This window comes from Tyto alba, unplaced genomic scaffold, assembly GCF_018691265.1.
Source record: "Tyto alba isolate M040663 unplaced genomic scaffold, T.alba_DEE_v4.0 Super-Scaffold_38, whole genome shotgun sequence".
Classification (NCBI taxonomy): Eukaryota; Metazoa; Chordata; class Aves; order Strigiformes; family Tytonidae; genus Tyto; species Tyto alba.
In genome coordinates, this window is record NW_024881313.1 from 16229323 (window position 1) to 16252845 (window position 23523).

The following is a 23523-nucleotide window of genomic DNA, read 5'->3' on the forward strand; positions in this document are numbered from 1 at the left end:
CGAGAGGATGCGGCGGGGAAGGCGACGGCCGACACCACCGAGGAAGGCAAGGGAGGGAGCGGGGCCGGGGCGCTGCCCCTCACCCCGGCGGGGCGGTGCCGAGGCCGTGGGACCCGTTACCGCTCTGTGGGGCTGCGGCGTGGACACCCCTGGGGGGTCCCGGCCGGCTCCTGGCCGCGACCGGGAAAGTTCAGGGGGCGTTTCCCGGCCGTGGGGCGCGGAGCGGGAGGTACCGGCGGCGTGGGGCCGCCTCTCGCGCTCCGCTGGCGGCGGCCGGCTCCCTCCGTGGCGGCGGTCTTGCCGTGCCATGCCGAGGCGAGGCAGCGCGGCGGGGGAGGCCGAGGCCGCCGCCGTTCCCGGTGCGGGGCCTGCGCTCGGCGGGGCGGGCGGCGCGGCCGCGTGTGTCCCCACGGGGCGGCGGGAGCCGCCCGCTGCCTCCTCCCGGCGGGTCCCGGGCTGAGGGGGAGGAGGAGGAGGAGGAGGGCGGCCCCGGGCTGCTGAGGGTGCCGTCGGGAGACGCGGGGAGAGGCCTAGCCGAGACACGTTCTCTAGAACCGAGGGACGCGTCGTCGGTACCGGGGTTTGGTCACGGGCAGTTCACCGGTTGTGCATTCTGAAACTGGTCACCGTCATTGTCACATCCTCACCGCCCCGCCCTTCTTCATCCTCGGTTTGTGTTTAATGGAGCCATGCCGCAGCTCTCGGGGCTGGCTTTCCCAGGCATCCTCCCCCCCCCCCCCCGGATTTAGTGCAGAGCGCTGGCAGAGGGAGTTCAGCCGCTGCTCCTTCACCTGAGCATCACCCGCCACCCAGCCGGCCCAGCCTTGCCTCTGCAGGCTCCCTCCACGCACAAGCCTGTGACCCGGACCCAGTATATCCCAGTACATGTAAGGAAACCCCGGGAGCCATGTGTCTTCCAGCTGCTCGGAAGGGGTGGTTCCCTTCAAAACTCTTAATATCCCAAAGTATGAGCTCTCACAAGTCAGCGCGTTGCTTATTTAATGTTTCTAAGTGTTGCTGTAATGCAAATCAACAGATGATTCTATTCAGATATTACTGTTCGAATCATTAACTAATATGTTTATCTTAAGGTGAAAATGTGCGTGTTGTTATTTATATTGTGTTTTTTTAATATGTTTTCAGGTAGTTTGATCCCAGCAAAAATACTGGACTAAGGGCATGGGAATCTGAAGACCTCTGTTTCTCCTAGAAGAGGTGAAGCTAGAAACAGCAATGTAAAAAATCTTTGTGGAGTAATTAATCTGCAATAAACATGCATACTGACTGTATGGAATGAAAGGGGTTTAATTTGCAGATGAAGAAAATGATCAGCTGAAAGGTGCTAATGGCCAGATAGGACCTTTTTCAAATCTGTTATGTGAAGTGATTTAGCCTTAGGAGGTTTTCCCTATCATTCTGGTAAAATTTAATGATTATAGGATTTGTCACTTTGGGTTAAACAGAATAGTAAGCAAAGTTTTACCTTGAATCTGTCCACTTTTTGGAAAAACTGAAGACGTATTCCTTTCAGAAGTTTTGTGTTTTAATGAACTGTATACTGGTCTGAAGCCCCACTGAAGTAAAACTAAGTAAATTAGTCCATATTATAGTTTATTTTTCTCAGCGTTGTTACTTGGGCTGTAGGCAAGACTGGGCTCTACTTCCTGGGGGTGGGGATGAGGAAAATCAGGTATGTTTTTGAAATCCATATGGAACTCATAGAAATGCAGTACTTTGTCATAGCACATTTTATAAATTACAGGGAGGGGTTGTCACTTTAGAATGGTTTTCTTTTTCAATTTCGTGTTTTTTTTCAGAGTCCTAAAATTCTTTGACCTTTTGCCTGGCTGGCAAAATGGGGAAGATAGTTACAAAGTGGAAAAAAATACATTGTTTTTATTTTAATAGTGATAGAGAACAAGATTATTTCTATCCAATCTATGTGATGTAGGATTTTCCTCTTTCATGAAAAGGAAGCAGAATTGCATCAGCCATTGGTATTTCTCCAGCTAAAGATCAATAAATTAATAATGCAAAGAATCATTTAATATAGTTATTGCATCCCAGAGTTTAGCATGCAGTTGGATTTTTTTTTTCTTTTTTTCAACTGAACCTTTACTTCCTGTTTATTCATTATTTCCAGTGATAAAGTAGGAAGGAGAGATGGGAAACCCAGAAAACATTGGAGATGCATATGTTGCTGTGATTCGTCCAAAAAATACTGCTAGCCTGAATTCTCGGGAATATCGAGCTAAATCCTACGAAGTAAAACTATTTTGTTTTTATTTATTTATAAAAATTTGTAAAAATAACAAGTTACAGTAAATATATCAGAGCAGAAGAGAAAATATGACAATAACATTGCTTACATAAAGTCCATGTATGTCATATATCCACTATGCATTGCCCCACCCTTATGGTATTTGAACACGTCACAGTTTTGTAATATCTTTGTGTTTCTTGTTATTTCAGGGCCTTTTGCCCTGCAGGCTGCTCAGTACAACAGTGCAGCCTTGTCTTACTCTTTTTAACCTTACTGTTACGGAGGTCATTCTGGCCTCGCCATCCTGTTCCTCCACATTCAATACTTCCTGAATTTTGTTACTGCTTTTACAGTGGTACAATATAATAATAATAATAAAAATAAAAAGCTCTGTGCTTGTTTCAGTTACGCTTAAACTCCTTTGGTTTCATTATTGTTTGAAAGATTTTGTTGCTTGAAGTTCCCATTGAAGGCCAAAAGAAAAAAAGAAAGAAAGTTTTGTTGGAAACTAAACTGCAGGGAGGCACTGAGATAACCCAGAGCATCTTGGATTACGTATTAGAAGCCACCAAACCAATTTCACCAGCCAATCAGGGTATTAAAGGTAAAACCATTTTCATCTGATATATTGTTGATAGCTCTACAAAAATATTTTTAAAATTAAATGGGCATGGAGAGGTTGTGCAAAAGCATGAAATTAGTTAAAAAAAGTATGCTTTGAGGTTCATCAAAAAACCCCAAGCCAACTATACTGATAAAACCAACTCTATAAAGTGTATACTAAAATATTTTTATTAAGTGAAACTTGGCCTGTCTGTACTACTCCTTCACCCCAAATTGGGACTTACAGCTAAACTTCTAGTAAACCAGATTGAAGTGGCTTTTTTATCCTTATTTTTGGCTAAAACTTGACTTGAACTGGTGCACTGATCACTTCTACTGTCTGTTCTAAAGCCAGCACTGTTCAGTAGACAGTATCTACATTAAAATATTTCTGGGATAACTGTATCACAGATACAATTTAATTAGTACATTTACTTTTTCATGTTTGTTGCATAGCTTGTCTAACAAATAACCGCATGCTTGTGCTGACAAAATTTGGTTTAGCCAGCACGTTTCATTTCCAGATTGGTATAAACTGCACTGACTAAAGCATTTTTTTTTGCTGCGTACCTCATCTCTGCTTTGTAAGTAAGGTTATATTGGGAAGGTTGTCAGTGTGGAGAAGACAATGCAGTGCTAACAATTTTGGAAAAATAGCTGGTTGCGTGGTAAAATGTTGCAGGTGGCAATAACTGGACTTGGCTGGACTTAAAGCTAGCTGAGCAGCAAACATGAAATAGCAGAATTAATACACATAGAGGAATGCCTAGTGAAAACAAAAGCTGTTTCTTACACAGTTTAGAGAGTTTTACATTTACTCAAACAGAGGATCCAGTCATTAATATCATTAGTGTGGCTAAAATATGCAGCTGAGATCAGAAAAGCAAACAAAATGATAAATTCTGGGTGGAAGGGAGGGTAACTTAAAGATAGGTGATTTGGCAGGGTGAATGCTATGAAAAATCTGGTATAGAGAAGTTGCTATGATGAAGGGGGTACAGTCACGTCATTTCTCATGTTAATGGCTTTGTATTTAGATTTTTCTTAGCTTGTTTTAGACCATAGCTCCTAATAATCATTTTTTCTTCCTAGATGTTAGGAAGGTTGGGTCTGGTAAGCTTTCAGATAGCCAACTCTAGATTGTTTCGGTTTGTTGATTAATTATTTTGGGTCTTTTCAATACTGTGCTAGGAAAGCGTGTAGTGTTAATGAAGAAGTTTCCTCTTGATGGAGAGAAGGCAGGCCAGGAGGCATCACTTTACGTTGTTCCAGCTGTTGTGAAAGGTAATGTTGAGCATAATTTCTCACCCATTTTAGCAGAAGTTCAGTTGAAGGTTTATTAAGAATTTTTATGAATATGCTATATGGCTGTTTCTGCATTTAAACATTGTAAGTTAAATTCAGGTGGAAACCTGTCTCTGAGTAGTTTAAAACTTGAAGAAGTTACTTACAGTTAAGGAAAAAAGCTTGTTTTTAATGTATTGCCTTTGTTTCTGTAATGATAGCACACTTCTGTTTTAAACTGTATTTGTTCACTTGATTATATTTCAAAACATATACATTAACTTGTATAGAATTTACTGAATGCAAGTGTAAATAAGACATCTTATTCAGTTCAGTGTTGTTTACTCAGAGAAGAATGCTTATTGAAGTCTGTAAATGGTTTTATTTGAATAAGGAATGGTGAAAAAAAGTCTTTAGAAGACAAAGTACATTGCTTGTCAGGAAAGTATTTTTAAAAAAATTAAATGTCTGTGTGCTTTTGAGGAAGCTCCTTCATCTTTTCTTTACTGATAGGCCTTAAGGATAAAAACTATAAAATAAAAGCCACTGTGGAGTTACCAGTAGAAGTAAATACCTCTTCTAGTTCTGAGTCCTATTAATTTTTTTCTGGCAATAGTATACATTTAACATCAGTTCCTCAGATGGAGCTGATCACACTGATGGAATAGTAACTGAACACTTTAAGGTTTTTAAGGCTACCCTGTTGAGTTGTGAATTATGTTATGAATTATGTAAAGATTGTATGTAATTTTTATCAATTAGCATTTGGAAAAAAATTAGTTACTCTAGTTAGATTATGCTCTTGGTTAGTTTGGAACGTGAAACGACAGAAGATGCAGAAGGGAAAATAAGATTCTTCTCATTGATGTGTCTTCAGAGTATGTTTCCTTTTTAGATAATACAAAATATGCATATAGTCCTGGATGCCCTGTGTTCTACTGTTTCCAAGACATCATGAGAGTCTGCAGTGAATCCAGCACCCATTTTGCTACGCTTACTGCAAGAATGCTAATTGCCTTGGATAAGTAAGAAATGCCATCACTAAAAATACATGAAAATAGAACATTTGTAGATGTAGCACATAAGTTTTATATCATTCTTGTGATTAGAAGGAAATCATTGTGATACCAGGTTATTTCCTTCATGTTTATCAGAAACTGAAACCTTGACAATATATTTCTAAATGTTTTAAAAAATCTTTTACAAACTCAAGAATGGTGTGCTTATCTAAACCAAGCGGCTTTTTGGAAGTTCTTGCTCACAGTGAATATTTTGTAAAATCATATAAAATACTAACAATAAATCTTCTGTAAGTGACATAATTGCCATCTGTAAGAGTATTTGCCAGAATGTAGTAAAAATGTCATGTTAATTGTATACCATTCTGATTTGCTTTTAAATTAAACAACCCTTTACAAAGGGAGTACATATTCCCTAGCCATACAAATTTATTTGCAGAAGGGACTTCACCTTCAGGAAGGTGATTAGTTGTTTAGACAGATTTATAGTAGTTTGAAAACTGAATATGTGAGCAATTTTTCTGTCTGTTTTATGTACCCTTAACAAAGAAATACCAGACCTACTTATGTATGAACTTATTTGCATTAATAAAGTTAGGTGAAGCTCTTGACTAACATAGAAAATTATGTTACAGGCTATTACCTAAAAAAGTTCCATGTGTAGGGTTTTTACAGTTTGTTAGTAGAGTCATAATATTTCCAAGTATACCATTGTGCCAGTTATATTTACTTGGTATTTAATGAGTGCCTTCAGACTCTAAGCTCTGCTAAAGATATTTTACCAGCCTTACAGTTGTGAGAGAAACCTTGGAATTATACTAGAAAATAGGTTATATTGATTATTCTTTATATATGTAATCTGAAACAGCACTTTTCAAAGGCTTAAACTACCATAAAAAATTTATCTGCCAACTGTGTAGAGAAAATGCCTGGAAATACCTCAGAGAGGCAAGAGGGTGTTTATAGCACGATGATCACAACTTTACAGTCCTCCTTCCCAGCAGGACTATGAGTAAGTGAAGAGAACATGGTTTTTGCAGCACATGATAGCCTGGATCTGGGACTAATCCTGGCCTAAGCATATGCACTGGGCTGCAGGCCACATTCTGCCATCCTTACACATGGTTCTGGGACAGACAAGACCCAGACAGTCTGTCAGTGGATCTGTCTTTCCAAAGCATGTACTTATCTTTCTTCTGTGACTAAGTCACTGAACGGAATTCATTGTTTTCCAGCAAAGTACATGTTTATCTCAAGCTTGTGAGAAAGTATGTGCAGAAACCTTAAATACAAACATGGCTTTAGACTTAGTTAAAATGTGCCCTGCTCAACATAACACTAAAATAGTTTAGCAATTCAGTGAAAATATATTTATCCAGAAATCCTGAGCCCTGTGTTATATTGCATGTGTGGCAGAAAGAAATGCAGCAGGTGTACAGTGCTGACTTTCCCTTCTAGCTCAGATTAAGAGGGCTCTAGAGGTCTTCTACACTGTTGGTAGTAGTGCACTTCGAGAATAACCTTCAGCACAGGTTTGTGAAAACACAGGTGATAACCTCTGTGAAAGAGACTTGGCAGTTTGGAAACTTCCAAGGGACATCCTGATTTTTTTGTTTTTTCCCACCTTTCCCTAATGAAACACATGAGTTAGAAGGCTTAAGTCAGCACAGATACTGAAACTTCAATTCACCCTTAAACAGACTGCTTTAAGTTTCAAAATTTGTATGTTGAGAGTAGTGATACTGATAAACTGAAAGTAAATGAAATGGTAACATGCTTGTGTGGTTAAGTGTTTTGTCTATAACCAATGTTACTTTTACCTTAGCTTATAATTTTGTTTCCTTTGAGAGCTTGCCTCTGCAGGAAATGTGTTTGAGCAAATACATTTGCTTAACTATATTTGGTTAAAAAATTTCATGTTTGGGATTAATTTAGTGCTATAAGATTGACGGTGCACATGATAATTAAAATTATTTTTTCAATTAAAATGTGTGATTATCATACATGCAACCTTTAACCAAACAAAATAATGGACAGATGTGACCAGAAAAGTCCTTTTCTACCTGAAAATTAATTATTTGCCCATTCTCTCCTGCAGGTGGTTAGATGAACGACACACCCAGTCTCACTCCATCCCAGCTTTATTCAGACCATCTCCTCTTGAGAGAATTAAAACAAATGTAATAAACCCTGCCTATGCTATAGAACCTGGTCAAACAGAGAGCTCGTTACACATGGGTTACACTGCCCTGGAAATAAAGAGTAAAATGCTGGCATTGGAGAAAGCAGATATGTGTATCTATAATCCTTTGTTTGGGTCTGACCTTCAGTATACCAATAGGGTAGGAACTATATTTTCATTTTGTATTTGTGAAACATACATATGTTTTCATCTTATATTAATTTTATATGAGTATGTGCTTTATATTTAACATAATCAGATTTCTTTATTGCACACCTCTAGGTGTTTTTTCAAATCCTCACATTTGAACATTGTTCTTGTTAATTATAAAATGTTCCTATTCATAACTTTGGTTTCAAGAGAATACCTGGCCTGGATGGGGGATTGTTTGGCCAAATCTCAGTAAGATATTTTTTCCATTGTGTTTAAATTATGTCTTCACAGGTTGACAAAGTGGTAATAAATCCATACTTCGGCCTGGGAGCCCCAGACTATTCAAAGATTCAGATTCCTAAAAGAGAGAAGTGGCAACGTAGCATGAGCAGTGTCACAGAGGACAAGTATTATGTTACATTCCTTTTTCATTAACATATAAATTTTTTTTTTGTTATATTACAGTAGTACTGGGTAGACTTGGTCAGAATGAGATTCCTATTTAGGGCTTTACTGTATTTAAGTTCTATTTGAAGTCTCTAAGTAATGAAACGCAACAATTAAATGATGGATCAAGAAAGGTTTAAATTATAAACATTAGGGAAGCATTTCTTAGTGTAATGAATACAGCTGTGGTTTGGCTACTGTATGACAAAAATACTAGCTGTATGAATACTGGCACATTTTAGCTGCATGAGCTTCATTTTTATTCCTCCTGTAGATCCACAGTTAGTGCTGTTAATAATTTTTCAAAAGTCAATGTTCTCAACTACTGAAATATTTCTGAACTGTGTTTTCCTTCTGTTTCCTGTTTTAATTCATAGGGAACACCAGTGGGTAGATGATTTTCCTCTTCACCGCAGTGCTTGCGAAGGCGACTCTGATTTACTAAGCCACCTTCTGGATAAAAAGTTTTCTGTTAATCAGTTAGATAGTGACCACTGGGCACCTATTCATTACGCATGCTGGTGAGTCAGATGAATATAGTTTTGCCAATCAAATGCATTCTTGCTATTGTGATTCTTCAGCACTAATCATTTCTGTAATTTTTCATACTCAAAAATGAGAAATCAGAAAGACTCTAGACTTTTTACACTTTGACTCTAATATATGTTAGTGTTAACCTTCTGAAGAGAAAGATTGCTTCAGGTTTTGAGATAATTTCAATCTGAATGGTTTCAGAGGAGATCATGTGTGGAGATGGTATCATCAAACACTTATGTATTGCCTCATATATATGTCCTGAAGCATCTGTTCTAATTCCTGTTGGAGCCACTGAGTGTAGTTTAGTGTGGCAACTTGTACAGTCTTTGTTGGTTAAAGGCTTTGAGCAGTTTTACAGCACAGCAACAGCTGAGCTGAGCATATGTGGTGACGGTCAGGCTTTGAGTTGGAAGCTGGACTAGGTGATCTACAGAGGTGAACTTGTCTGACTATTATTCTGGGATAATTTAATCTGTAAGTGCTTGAAAATTTTCCTCAGTTGTTGTAAAATGCTTTTGTTTTGTCTTTATGCAAGTTCGTCTTCTGTATTTATAGTAGTGCCTGATGATATGAATAACATGAAAATCAAACGGTTTAAAAAGAAAAACAACCTACTTGATTTTCAGTGTGTGTCAGAAAGTTTGCATAAACAGTATACACAAGATTTACCAGTTACCAGTGTGAGGCTTAAGAGTCCTCAGGACCCATCTGCATGACAACCACAATCTTTACTCTGATTCTCACACAGATTTTTTTTTTTTTTTTTTTTTTAATTTCAGGCAAGTCTGAGCTCTGTTTTGCCATGACTGAATTGCTACAACTACACAAACTTAGCTAGTTTAAAGTGTGTCTATAATGAATTCAGTAAATGGTTATTAGACCAATGGTTACCAAAGAAGTGCAGAACTGATACTAATTTCTACCAACTTATTAATATTCCACTGTCTTTAGTATTTGGTTTCATTTCAAAGCTAGAAGCCCTTGAGCATGGAAATATACTTTTGAATATTTAGGACTATCTGAAAAAATGTTTTATTTTACATTTGCTATGTCTGTTCTGCTTTAAACCTGTCTGCAGGTATGGAAAAGTTGAAGCCACTCGAATGCTGTTGGAGAAAGGGAAATGCAATCCAAATCTTTTGAATGGCCAGCTTAGCTCTCCTCTTCATTTTGCTGCTGGAGGTGGGCATGCTGAAATAGTACAGATTCTACTAAATCATCCAGAAATTGACAGAGTGAGTTCTGTTTGTATATAGAAGCAGCAGTTTTAGCAACAGTTTCTAGCTTGTATATGTGAATTATTTTGTGTCCAGATCACCATGTGTAAACACAATGATCCTGTTGAGAGATTACCAAAAAATGGTTAGATGTTTTTCATTACCTCTATTTTTTCCACTGTATATCAATTAAATGTTTGAACTCTAGGATCAAGGATTTTAATTATCTCAAAAAATGTGTAAATGTTTACCTATCTCCAGTGAAAACAATGTATTATCACTGTTTATGTTTATGTTTGTAGCACATTACTGATCAACAGGGAAGATCTCCACTGAATGTCTGTGAAGAGAACAAACAAAATGAGTGGGAAGAAACTGCAAAACTGCTGAAAGAAGCCATAAATAAACCTGTATGAGTTTATTTTATAAATAGGTTAAAGTTTATATTTAATTTACACATAAACCTGTAGAAGAGCTAGGCTCATTTATAGCGGTTATTGGAAATGTATACTGAAATTGTTAGTCTAAATACTGACAGACTGACATTTTTGTCTCTTTAAATATTTCTGTCTGTGTTTATTGCTCAAGAAATACAGGTAGCACTTTAAATGTGATGTTTTGATTTATTTGTAGGATCATCTCATCAGCTACTGATTTTATGTCTACTTTTGATCATACAACCATTAGCTTGCTTTATGCATCGTCATCTTACATGTTGATAAGCAGGAGCATTCAGCTGGCTAAATGTAGGCTTCTGCAAAATAGGCTTTACATCAGTTAGTCAGCATAGGCTTCCTTGGCAGTCAGTGGAGATCTAGCCAGGATAGTAAAATTTACAATGCGATTCCTCTCATCCTGAAGTAGATTTAACATTTGCCAAATGATATAAAACCACTTGTTGCTTTTCTTTGACTTCAGATGCAACCTGTATCTCTGTAGGTAGGTGGCAGTAAACCTGCCAATTTTTCCAGATGGTTTAAATTGTCTTCATTCACTCTATATGAATGAATCTTCCAAAATAATTAATGAAGGAATTGACCTCCTTTGTTTTAGAGATCTTACTATGCAGTCGATAAATGGCAGATGTGTGTCTAATGACTCTAAAAGACTAATGCACACATTTTGAGCAGATCTCTCAGCATAATAGGTGATATTACGTTGCCACTTATTACTATTGAATTAATACATTAAAAGTTAAAAAATTATAGAAATTACTGAAATAGGAGTCACAGTGACTACTGCAGGAAAAATAGACTGATGTTTTCCATTCCAGTCTTTTTTAGTCAGCTGTCATTTTCCAAGGCATTAATCTTTTTTTCCCAGAAGTTTTTAGGATTGATGTCTCAGTTCTTGACGATTGAGTAGACTTGAAGAAGGGAAATAACAAATTCCTGCAACTTTTTTATTCAAACAGCTGGAACTTTTAACCTTTTAGAGATATAAACACAAGAAGTTTCACTGTTTTATGACTTGTGCATATATGCTTTAAGCACCTGATTTAAGTTTAAATACGTCTTTCAGGAGGCATACTCTGGGCCCACGTGCAATTTAGTGAAAGCTATGGGAGTTCTGAAGGGGAAAAATTATTTATTAGCAGCAATATTATATAAGTGCTAAAAGATCTTAGTGAGATTGTATTTTTATTGTACTGGGATCTGTGCTAAAGGGTGGTGCTTCCCTCTGAAAAATCAGTCTTTTTAGTATAGACTAATGAGGGGAGTAATTTATAACCTGCCAGTAATAGTGAGGTGAACGTTTTGGGATATGCATAGATAGTTGAGCGCAAATCCCTCAAGGAACTTCTAAATGCCTACTTGCTTTTGAGTTCAACAGAAGTGAAGTTCTCAAAGAATCAGTAAGATCTTTCTTGTATTTACTGTGGAGCACAGTATAAGAACTTGCATAGGACATGAAACAAGCAGTTTTGACAAACAGTAAGTGTGTAGGAGTTGTGCAGTGTTATTTTTCTGAACAGTGTGGATGTTGCTGAATTATGGTAAAATTGCTTTCCTCTTCAGAAGCACCAACAGGAAGGATTTTAACAAGTTCTTTGTTTAATATGTTTAAATTTTTATGTAGTATGAAAAGGCACGAATTTATCGTATGGATGGGTCATATCGCTCTGTTGAGTTGAAACATGGAAACAATACTACTGTACAGCAGATAATGGAGGGGATGCGTTTGTCTCAAGAAACTCAGCAGTACTTCACTATCTGGATCTGTTCTGAGAACCTCAGTAAGTAACAAGGAGTACTGTTACACCTGAGAGTTTATCATAGCTTTTGTTTTTCTGCTTGTCTTTAGAAAAAAATAATGTTTTCTTAGGAAAATAAGAAACATGCTCTCTGACAGTTCTGTATTATTCCCCTTCTATCAGCTTTTGCAAGCTACATTTTTTGGAGTTAATCTGTATTTAGGCTGTCTGTTAATACTCTTAACTCCGGCCACTGCCAGAGACTCAGTAATCCCTGTAGGTCTCATTCTTTGTATCTTTTGCACAGGGAATGAGACCAACTTCTATTTCTTCTGCTTAAGCTTTCCGCCAGTAGATCAGCTGCCAGCCTTTACAGCCTGATGTCTTTTAACTGTGCTTTCAGAGCTATAGAGAGCTTCTCCCTTGTAGTCATCATTTTGGGTACCCTCAGTAGCTCTGACCGTGTATCACTGAGGCATCTAGAATGTATTTCATCTAGGAAGATGAGGCTAGTCCAGATTGCCTTTTTGTTATAGGGCACTTTTGCTGTCATAGCCTTCACTGCTAACTTACCCCAATTTTAGTGGTATTTCTCTTCCCAGAATATCTGAAATTGGATGCATGTAGTTCTTTTTACCAATGTTTAATCTATCTAAAAGTAGTAATTAAAGCTGTTTAATGTTTTTCCCTTAGGTTCTTTAATTGTATGAATTTTGATGTGTTTTGCACTAAAATTAGTTTTGATAAACAAGTTTTCATATATTTGATGGAAGAGAGTCCTGATTCAAAACATGGTTTATTATATTTGCTGTATTTTTTCATATTTCTGATCTAAATAAAAAGTATATTATAGTTGTAGTCTGAGATATGTAACAAAAGATAAATAGAACCACAAAAGGGTCAATGATTGTGATTATGTTTTGTTAGAAAATATGGTATGGTAAACAGTACTGCTGCAACCAGATAGCTACGGGACATGTTACAGTGGATTTACAAAGCACAATTCAGGTCTGGTAGGATACTGTGTTGATAGTGTTATTAACACAGAAGCCTTGCATTTAAAATTCTATTTACTAATGTCAGTCTTCCACTGAAGTGCCATTTGTTACTTTTTTTTTTTTAATCTATAAATATTGCAGGAAATTTTTTGTTCATTCTTTCTAAATCTTTTTCTCCTAGTGTCATGCCATTTGCCTTTTTACTTTGCTGTGTGCCACATGACTATGCTAATGAGGTTTTTCTGTGTTTGAATGTAAGCTAGACAAGTTGATTGACCAGATTATTCTCAGTGAGATGTTGCAGTATAACATGTCCTTTGAAGTTTTAAATATAATGAGAAATGCCATAATGTAAAAGCTAAGGCAATGAGGATGAGGCAGATACAGCCTTCTAGTTCCTCAGGACTAGAAAACAGCCAAGCAGTAGTAATCGCAAAGACAGGCAGGGTAAGTGAATGAGTGTAACTGGAGGTATGGACTGTAGTCAGGAGCTCTGTATTGATTTCTCAGCTCTCATATAGACAGGAGAACATGAAACATTGAGTGACTGTAGCCTGTTAAGAATCAAGACGTTTTACGGATAAAAAAAGAATGTTCTGAAAAATGTATGGTTTATATATATCCAAAAATGGCAAATACATTTGTAAGATAAGCTATATCTGTGGTTTTCTGTCAAAGAGAAGATTTTTGGACTTTGTATTTCTGTAATAATTGTTAAAAGAGTGTCTAATGTTTTATTGCTGTGTTTTGAAGATCTGTCTTGGTATTCCATTAAGTTTTTACTCTTCACTCTTGAGAAGCTGAAAATAACAGGGATTCATCCCTAGTGCATATAGTTGAATTAATGCTGAGAGTTTTGTCAAGAAATCCATATTTTCGAAACCTTTTATATATATAGCAGTTTAGAAAACATAGGGAAAAATGTTAATAAATCTTCAGTTTCAGGTACTCTGGTTTTGATGCAGCATTTAACTCTGTGTGTGTGTGTGAGTGTGCATGTGCAGGGGATTTTTCTGTTTGTTTAGAAACAAAATCTATTATTTTTTTAGGCCTCCAACTGAAGCCATATCACAAGCCTTTGCAGCATATTCGAGATTGGCCTGAAATATTTACTGAACTAACAAACTTGGATCCTCAAAGGGAAACTTCACAGCTTTTCCTGAGAAGAGATGTGAGACTGCCACTGGAAATAGAAAAAAAGGTCTGCACTTGGAAGTGATAGTGTGAAATGATGGGCAGTCAGAATACTCTTGACCATCAACACTCAGTGTGTTTAATCACTGTAGTAATTTCAAAACTTATCTCAACCAGACCTCTCCTCTCCTTTTCTGTAATAGTTTGAGTCTTCAGGTTCTTCCCGCCCTCCCGCCTGTCTTCCCACCCGCTCTCTCTTCTCTTTTTCTCACCTTCCCAACTGGTTTATCGTTAAGTCTGTGCCTCAGTCTCTGTCTGTCATACAGCTAAAAACAACCTGCCCAATTTTCTTTCTCTTCCCTGTGCTGTGATTTTTTCAGATATTTAATTGGCCCATTTCAATGGGATTATTCAGACATTATTCAAAACGGATTCATGGGGGAAAAAAAACACCCAGATGTCAGTATTTCTGTGAACCTTTTTGTTGTGCATGGTATGCTAGTCACCTGTAATTTGTAAGTGTGTTAGATCAGTGGAGTCTTGAATTAAGTCAATTAAAATATGTCATTTTTTGTATTACAAAGCATTACTAAAATGTACATTTCAGTCAGGATCACACCTTTGTCTTCTGTCTCTGAATCAGTGAGAAATTGTATTTATAGTTTCTAAGCTCATTTTCTTTTAAAAATATGTCATTTAAATCTTTTTAACAGATTGAGGATCCATTGGCTATTCTTATTCTTTTTGATGAAGCCAGATATAATTTACTGAAAGGTTTCTATACATCACCTGATGCCAAGTTGATCACACTGGCAAGTCTGCTTCTACAAATAGTCTATGGAAATTATGAGAGCAAGAAACATAAACAGGGCTTTCTAAAGTAAGTATGTGTGTTTAAAACGTAAAATTATGGTTTTAGATTAAGCATTTTTAGACAGCACTTACTACTGAAGTCTTAAATTTTAGGTATGATATATTTATTATTTTTCTTCTTCACTGAGCTCTAATCAGAGTAACAACATAACCTTCACAGCATTAATAGAAGCAGGACATGGGGTTTGAAAAATATGTTAATCTTAATTACTACAGTCCCAGGTAGAGGGAGGGAGGTTCTGTATTCTATAAGTCTATACTGAGATACATCAATACTGTTACTCATTTTTGTATTACTGTAAATGAAGGGTTTTGACAGGACTGAGACTTCGGACAATGCTGAAGAAACCTCTTACTGTGTCCAGTTAGACCAGCTTCTGGGACTGGCTTTACTCTGTCTCTGAAGAGGACATGCCATGCAGAGATATTATTTCTGTTCTCTCATTTGTTTGTGAACTGCTATACTAAATTGGTCAGAAACACAGCACCAGTAGGGCCCTGCCAGATGGTGCTTTTCTCTCCCCTTCTCTCTGCTTGCTAGCACAACAGTAGCTGAGCTGTTCTGGGATATGGCTTTTTCCTCCCACATACATTTCTACAGCAGTATCTAAGCACATCAGGATTCCAGCTCTATTGTGTGCACCTTCATTCCACCCCCTACCATCTCCACCTCTACTCATTCATGTAACATCAGATGTGCTATTCTGGAATGCTGCTATACTTCTCAACTCCTCTCATTCACAGCATCAACTAAGCTGACTTGATTTTTTTTTTTTTTTGGTTGCGTTCTCTACCATTAGTAAATCAGGGTGCATTTTCTGCTACAGTTACTCTGATGTAAGGGTAGGTTGCCTCTGAAAGGGCTGGCTGTACTGACTGCACTTGTTCGTTCCTTTCTCTTCCTTCTGTTAGGTGCAGAGATTGTACCATTACAGAGTCAGTTAGGTGAATGAGCTCACTGACTGGAAGACTTGGGTGGGATATTCAGTAGGTTCAGCTGTTGACCCATCTTGTCCTGCAGTTACACATGTAGTAGATTGAGCATAATGAGAACTGGGTTTAAGTGGGACTGCCCACCTGCAAGAGTGTGCAGTTAGTTAGACACAGCTGGGTTTAATATGAAACCAGCCCCTGCTGCATCCCAGCAGCTGCAGGGCAGTGTTACTTTCCACACTGAGGCAAATCAGCAGTGAGGTTCTGAGTTGATCGTGCTGAATGGAAGTGTTTGACTCTATAGACAGGACTACTTGGAAAGATAGCATGGGCCAGATAAAGAGCCTTGTGGGCATTTAGGCATGCTTTCCATCCATATTCTAATGAAGATGTTGGAAAATATCTTGACTTGTTCTTCATCAGGCAGATCTGAAGATTTATATTCTGAATTATTTTGTGGTTGACATAAATATTTATTAAAAGACTGGTCATTTAAAAAATAAGGCTGTTGTTTGTATGAGAGTATCTGGATGCATTGCTCTGTGCAGGGTTTTTGCTTGGTAGATCATATGTGCAGTTACTGACAAATGTCATTTAAAATGACTAAATAGGTTGCATCACTAGGTTTTTGAGACTATCTTAGTTGTGCATAAGAGCAAACTAGTAAAGGCTTCCTTTTAGTGTTTTTTGTTTGCTGTGGTTTGGGTCTTTTTGAAAAGGCCCTTTATATAAATAACTTCACTTTAATGTCATGTAGTATATAAATTTCATGTGGAAATTAATTGGGCCAAGACCTTGGTGGGGCTGAATACAGCAGTGAAGGGAAGAGTATCTATAAGCTGTCATCTTGCCTGCGTATGTAGTATTCTGGTGTAAATGGCAGTCTGTATATAATTTTGGCTTTCAAACTGGAATTCACCAGACTGCTCTGTAACCAAGTAAGAGTCATGTGTTCTGCTGTTAGCATTTCCTCTCCCTGCCATGTCCATGGTGAATGACATAAAGTGTGTAACACAAAGTTGGATCTCCATTGACTGAGAATTGCACTACATCTTGGGAAGCTTTAGCTTGCATTGCAGGAAAGCTTCTCACCTGATGAAGCAAGATAGAGTAGGAGATGACTGTCTAGCTCAGTATGTGACTTGAAGATAGAAACTGGCAGACACTGTTCTTTCTCCTTTGTTTAGTGAAGAAAAACTTTTTTTCTGCTTTTTCCCTTAGTGAAGAAAATCTTAAATCTATAGTACCAATCACTAAGCTAAAAAGTAAAGCTCCTCATTGGACAAACAGGATACTTCATGAATACAAGGTGAGATAAATAATCAAATAGTAGAAAGCCAGTCTTAAACATTTTTGACTGTTTAGTTATCAGTTAATGAACAAAAATACTGGTATGTAAAGCTAGAAATGTGTATGTTCTGAATTTTTGGGATGGGTTGTTGGAATGTTGCTTTTCTTGTAGTTACAGTTGTTCTGTTTGTTAGAAGTAAATATAGTTGTCATCTGTTCATTTCATGTTAACTGTGTATTTGGGATACTGCCAATTCAGGCATACATGTAGAAAAATCAACTCTGACTTATATTTTCACATCTGCTTGTAGCGATAGATCCACAAGGTCCTTTTTGTCAGTGTACCTAGTATGTTAGGGATCTGGTAGTGCTGCTGCTGTGTGCACGCACACACGCACAGACTCCTGTGACTAGAGCAGTTAATTGAGCAAAATTGTTAAATGTGGACATGGGCTGCTTCTGTAAAAGACATCTAACTGAGGGCTGTGGAATGCAGACAGAGTTAGAGGCACCTGAAGATTAAACTTGTGAGCTTCATAAAAAAATATGGAAAAAGTGAGGTGTGTCAGAAGAACTGTATGGGCTGACATATATCACTGAAGGTAGCTGCCAGGAAACACTGCAGGGGCACCCAAGGAATATTTTCAGGCCTTGCACTTCTTGAGATGAAGTTACTCAATCATAAACTTTCTCTTGGTGCCTATACCTTTTTTGTCAGAAACCTGCAGTTTCTAATACAGATGAAGGCAGGGATAGTGGTGGTCTTTCTAAGACTCTGGCATAGCAGAGTAGTCTGTACTCTTTCTCAGATAATATGTAAGAATGAACATAGCTTTCTTGACTTCTGCTCTTAGACCATTATTTTGGGGTGTGGGGAAAGGAGTTGCAATCTTTTGTTCAAAAGTTATTAATATATTTTACATTTTTTAAATGGCTGTGTAGATTTCAGATAAGCTGTAATGCAGAGTATGGATCCAAAGAGGCTGGTCCCATCCACCACACCCACAGTCATGGCTCCCTAACTTGTTGAAGACTTGTATTCCCTCTCATGCCTGTGCCTCCTCATCTTATGTGTGGGCCAGCCAAGTTTTTTGTTTGTTAACTTGAAATCAGTCTGTTTTGAGGTGGGAGCAATCTAGCAATCCTTTGTTGTGACTGTTTACTGAAGAGGAAGAAACAGAAGCTCGTCTCATTCAGAATGAAGGCTCCACTAAAGAAAATAAATCTGCACCTCTATTTTGCTTAGAAAAGAAGAAAAAAAAATTATTTTTTTTTTTGGGGGGGGGGGGAGGGAGGAGGTACTTGCTCATCTTACTTTGTCTCACTGGATTGGACACCTTAAAGGAGGAAGAATGATTAGTTTTAAGGATTGTGATGCATTTACTGTCAGATGGGTGTGTAGCTGCTTATCCCTGATGAGTCTGACATACTTCTGAGAAAGGCAAAATTGTGGGGCCCAGAAGAGGTTAGGTGTCTGTTGTTCAGATTTCTGAGGCTCATACAGGTACCTATCTGCTTTCTGCCTTAGTTTCTTTTGGCATTTGAGCCTTTCTCTGGCTCTAAGGTTTAATTTAGATGTGGGTAGAGAGTTACTGGGAAAGCACTTTGGGAGTACTCCCTTAGTGGGAATTCCACTAGTGGGTTTTCTTACAATAACTGCAACTGTTTGGGAAGACTTGTTGATTGCCATTGTTCCTTTATTTCTAGAATCTCAGCACCAGTGAAGGTGTAAGTAAAGAGATGCATCACCTTCAGCGCATGTTCTTGCAGAATTGCTGGGAAATTCCTACTTACGGAGCAGCTTTTTTCACAGGACAGATATTTACCAAAGCAAGTTCAAGTAGCCATAAAGTCATCAAAGTGTATGTAGGAGTAAATGTAAAAGGGCTGCACCTCCTCAACATGGAAACAAAGGTCAGCTGAAGTGAACTGCCAATGATATCTGTTAAGCTTAATTCTGTTCTCTTGAATTCTTTGTGCTAGTATTCATTTCGCATCTGTTTACTTAAACTTGACTGTAAAGATTTCCAAGGATTTACAATCTTCATAAGGCACTACTAATAGAAAGCCTTGTATTTTTCCACTTCACTACTTTATAAGCTACAACTAGATTGTGGAACATACTGCTCTAAATCAGAGTCCTGTCTAAGTGAACAAAGGAAGGTTCAGTTTGTAAGGAGAATATTTTCTGAGTGACAGTTTCCTATATTTCATTGTAGGCTTTACTTCTTAGCCTAAAGTATGGTTGCTTTATGTGGCAGCTGGGAGATGGAGATACATGTTTTCAAATCCACAGTCTGGAAAACAAAATGAGCTTTATTGTGCATACCAAACAGGTAAGCATTGTCATTTTTCATCCTTTATGTTCAGATATTTTTCCTAAACAAAATACATGCCTCTTCTCTCTTGAGATTGACCACCCTTGTACAGTATAAAAGAAGCCCAAGCCAAGCCTCCACAAAAATTATTTTAAAACTTTTAATATTTCAGAATGTTTGCTTGTTTTCCTACCGTGTGAAGGCTCTAGGGTTCAAAATACATAAAATAAATCTGTAATCATTAGAGAACTTTTGTTTTTTAAATAGAAACTGTTTGTTGCATGTGCCAAATCCCTTAGACTCTAAGGATAATTCCAAATATGATGAGAATCACAGAGTTAGAGCTGGTAACTTTGCTATCAAAACTAGCAGAGTTTGAAATTGAGTAAAACTGAGGATCTGTGGAGTCAGTCTTATAAAACAAATTCATTACAATTGCTATCAGCAATTTTTGATAAGAGTTTGTGGATGTCTGATGGAAAATGCAAGCTTTACCCATAGTCTGCATCAGTGGTAATATGCAGTGTTAACATGTATCGTGACAAAATTACTGCATTGAGTGTCTGGCATACTTTGACAGTAGTTGCTTTAGATTCTTATGTATTAAGTGGTTATAGGGTGATTGAATATTTTTAAAAACACTTCCCAATGGCTGAGAAAATTCTAGGTTTTATTTTCCCTATCTAAAATGATGCAACTTCTAATATGTTATTTTTATCTACTTGCATTTGTCATATATTTGATTGCGTCAAAGTTCTGACATGCTGATGGAATTGAATTGTATACCTTTATATAGGCAGGTCTCGTCATAAAACTCCTGATGAAGTTAAATGGCCAGTTAATGCCAAGTGAAAGAAATGAATGATGGAAATGAACAATAGTTATGAAACAGCATCTGATGGCTAAGCAAAAAACAACTTATTTCTCATCATAACAGAAGACTTCCACATACATGAATTTTACACAACAGAAAAGTCAATTTGTACAGTTTTTTAACTTTGTACAGAAGCTGCATGGTTTATTTTTTTAAAAAAACTATACAATACAATATCTATTATTTTTATAAATATTTTTGTGTTTCATATATAAGCTATTGTAAGGCTTGAGCTTAACCAATAAAGCTAATGAAATGTAAATGGTTTACTGAGTTGGGGTGAGCATGAATCAAATAAGGCTTTTGTTCCCAGAGGACTGTGGGACTACCAGTGTCATTAAGCAAGTCTCAGTTAAACTATTTACCTTTCATGTCATTTTGTGGAACATCAAGGAGGTTGTATATGTTACAGTATTTTGTAGACACACTTTATTTTTAAGATACTGTTAATAAGTGTGCTTAAAAGACCAGTTAGACATTTGAGCAACTACTTTTGATAAACTCTTGGTTTTTATTTGGTTTCGGACAAATGTTATAGCTGGCTTTATTTTTACTCTTAACTCTCTCATACTTTGTATTCATATTTATTCTAAAATATTGCATGAGGATGTCAAAAGGGAAGTACTTCATTCAGAAGCCATATTAAATGTTTAGCATGCTTGTTTTTTAAAAAAATGGATTTTTACTTTTGCTGTGCAATATAAAATGTGTATATGGAGGAGGGGGAGATACAGATTTACGAATTAATCTTACTCAGAGGACTTCAGAAAGTTTAATAAATTGTACCCTGGATTGCAACACATATGCAGTAATGAAAACTCATATAGGAGGTACTAAGTTATTTCTGTTAAATTAATTTTCCTACTGATGACTTACATCAGTTTCCTGAAGCTACAAACAGTGTAGGATGCAAGAAAGAAGATTTATATTGCAGGGAAGTCAGATACAGTTTGTGTAAGCATTCTGCCTGCTCTTTGCAGAGTCGGGATTGGGTCTCAACAAGCTGGGTCCCAAGTGTAAGGTGGGACCCTGTGTAGTCTGAAACATATCCTTGTATGTTAAAAACGTATCCATAACACAAGTCTTGCAAAATTTCTGGTTGTATTTCAGGGTTTTAAGTGCACTTGACTATTTCTTCCATGCAAACTGCATGCTAAGACAGTGTGCAATATTTTGTAAAAAAGGTTTTTTAAAAAATAAAAATTAGCACTTACCCCTAAGTTTTCAAATAAAAGTTAAAATGAATGTTAGGAGCTGTGCTGTTGTGTAGTAACTTTACTCACATCTTACTACTAGTAAGTGCAGTTTAAGAAATAAAAGTAGTAAGCAGTGTTAAAAAGTGAACAGGAGACTTGTTTTGTAATCTTAACAAGCTATAATTTTCTGCTTAAACTTCCTTCACTGGCATAAATAACAGTAAATCTTCATGTAAATATATATTTTATTTAAGGTAAATAATGCAACAGTCAGGTCCTTCATAGTGCATCCTTGCTATCACTTCGCACTGGGATCAGAAATACACTTCTCTACATAGCACTTTGTTAGAAAACTAGAGGAAAATGTTAAAATGTGTGGCAGTTGCATATTTAACAATACTATTAATATGCCTTATTGCTGTATAATTCTTTCTGCTAAATTCTTATTTATTATGACATAATAAATTGGTAGCAGCAAGTCATGTTTGTTGTTTTTATTATTGCAGCCAATGTGAAAGTGCCATCCAATGTCTTGCAAAGCAGGTGCTGCTACCGAAGAGCAGTAACAGGCTCATCTTTGCAAGGTACGTAGGAAGATCATCAGAGAGGATCATAGGGAGGGTCCTGTCAGGAAAACTGGAAACTGTTAGTTACGGCAAACCACAAGTGTGCAGATGTTGTGTGTCAGTGGAGTCATTTAGTGAGAACCCAGTTACAGAGCCAGCAGGCTTCTGGTACCTGGGTACACAGGAGTTTCTACTGCATTGCTGTGACAAGGGAGGCGAGTACAATCTTTCCATCTAAAAGTGGGGAAATGAAAAATGGGGACAGAGAGAAACCCAACACTGTAGAGACAGACCACTGAGTTACAACCCTCCTATCTATACCAAACATTAGAGCTGCAAGAAGGGCAAGTCTGAAAATTACGCCTTTGTAAGCAAGAAATATGCAGCTTAACTCTTCCAGCTTATCTAAGAAGCACTTTTTTAAAAAGTGAGTAACTGTATAGCTGAAGAAGCAAAGATCTGAGAGTGGATTACTCCAGCCAGGCAGCGTAAGGCAAAATAGCAACTGAAAATTTAAAACTCAGAAACAGGCACAATTTTATCAAGTGGAATAATCAGGCTAGCGTGCTGACTTGAGCATTGTTCACCTCTGTGAACGCAGGCGAGGAGTCTGTTTTGCCGTGGTGAAGCGAACCTGCACGGTTTGAGGTTAGCGATAAGCCGAATGGTGGCAAAACTCAAACTGCCCACAGTTGGCTCACCGACCTTAAACTGCCGGCCTGTGGGACGGCTCCGGTTCCAGCTTCGCGCCCTGAGGCTGCGGCGGGGAGGAGGCGCCGTTGGGCTGCCGCAGGAACCGCCGGACGCCATGAGGGGAGCGGCGGCGGCGGCGGGGCGGCGGCGCCGTCCTGGCTCCACGGGGGCTTGCTGCGGCAGCGGCTCTGGTGGGTGCCGAGATGGGGTGCCAGCCTCCCTGCCTGCCTGTCGGGAGCTGTTTATGAGTTCAGGGGCTGGTTCTGCCTGCGCCATGGGGACGGCCACAGCTTGTCCGAGGGGAAGGCCCTGGGCCGGAGGGGAACCCCTCACACAGCCCAGATGTCCTGCTGCTGCTTTGCGACAGGGAAGAGTTACTCTAGAAAGATTGGGGTTTCCCTGCTATTGTTAGCCCACTGCTAGATGGGCTTCAGAAAATAGGCTGTTACTGAAAAAATGCAGGTACAGGCTCAACACAACGTACGTGGTTTCAAAAGGTTCCGCTTGACCTTAAAAGATTTTTTATTAATATGGGTAAGGATATTATGATTAATTTTGTAACACTTTACCCTATCAGCAGAAAGACTTGTATTAAAGGAACTAGGAAAAAAACTAGATCTATTCAAGTGACTTGTGTTTGAAGACTTGCAGGGTAAGATGATATAAATCTGCCTATAAGGGGAGAGGAAGAGACCAACTAATACCTTTGGTTTGTCAACAGGCAGTCAAGTGAAGTTGGGAAAATACTG

At 38.0% G+C, this 23523-nt stretch overlaps 1 protein-coding gene across 7 annotated transcripts in view; it reads left to right on the forward strand.

Annotated features, from left to right (window-relative positions):
* Positions 1 to 23523, forward strand: part of KRIT1 (KRIT1 ankyrin repeat containing) — a 27297-nt gene continuing 3774 nt past the window's right edge. The window contains exons 1-18 of one of the 7 annotated variants that reach the window (XM_042801639.1): positions 1 to 46; positions 1144 to 1215; positions 2144 to 2265; positions 2708 to 2867; positions 4058 to 4150; positions 5046 to 5175; positions 7268 to 7511; positions 7796 to 7911; positions 8329 to 8472; positions 9567 to 9723; positions 10008 to 10115; positions 11785 to 11941; positions 13947 to 14098; positions 14745 to 14911; positions 17059 to 17146; positions 18835 to 19041; positions 19347 to 19463; positions 20242 to 20711. In XM_042801639.1, coding sequence (XP_042657573.1) covers positions 2164 to 2265; positions 2708 to 2867; positions 4058 to 4150; positions 5046 to 5175; positions 7268 to 7511; positions 7796 to 7911; positions 8329 to 8472; positions 9567 to 9723; positions 10008 to 10115; positions 11785 to 11941; positions 13947 to 14098; positions 14745 to 14911; positions 17059 to 17146; positions 18835 to 19041; positions 19347 to 19463; positions 20242 to 20310 — 2211 coding nt within the window. In that variant the 5' untranslated portion in view covers positions 1 to 46; positions 1144 to 1215; positions 2144 to 2163 and the 3' untranslated portion in view covers positions 20311 to 20711. Of the gene's footprint in view, positions 47 to 790; positions 888 to 1143; positions 1236 to 2143; positions 2266 to 2707; positions 2868 to 4057; positions 4151 to 5045; positions 5176 to 6037; positions 6182 to 7267; positions 7512 to 7795; positions 7912 to 8328; positions 8473 to 9566; positions 9724 to 10007; positions 10116 to 11784; positions 11942 to 13946; positions 14099 to 14744; positions 14912 to 17058; positions 17147 to 18834; positions 19042 to 19346; positions 19464 to 20241; positions 20712 to 22021; positions 22412 to 23523 lie in introns of those variants that run through there. The other 6 variants (XR_006166185.1, XM_042801640.1, XM_032991637.2 and 3 more) reach the window with 6 other exon arrangements.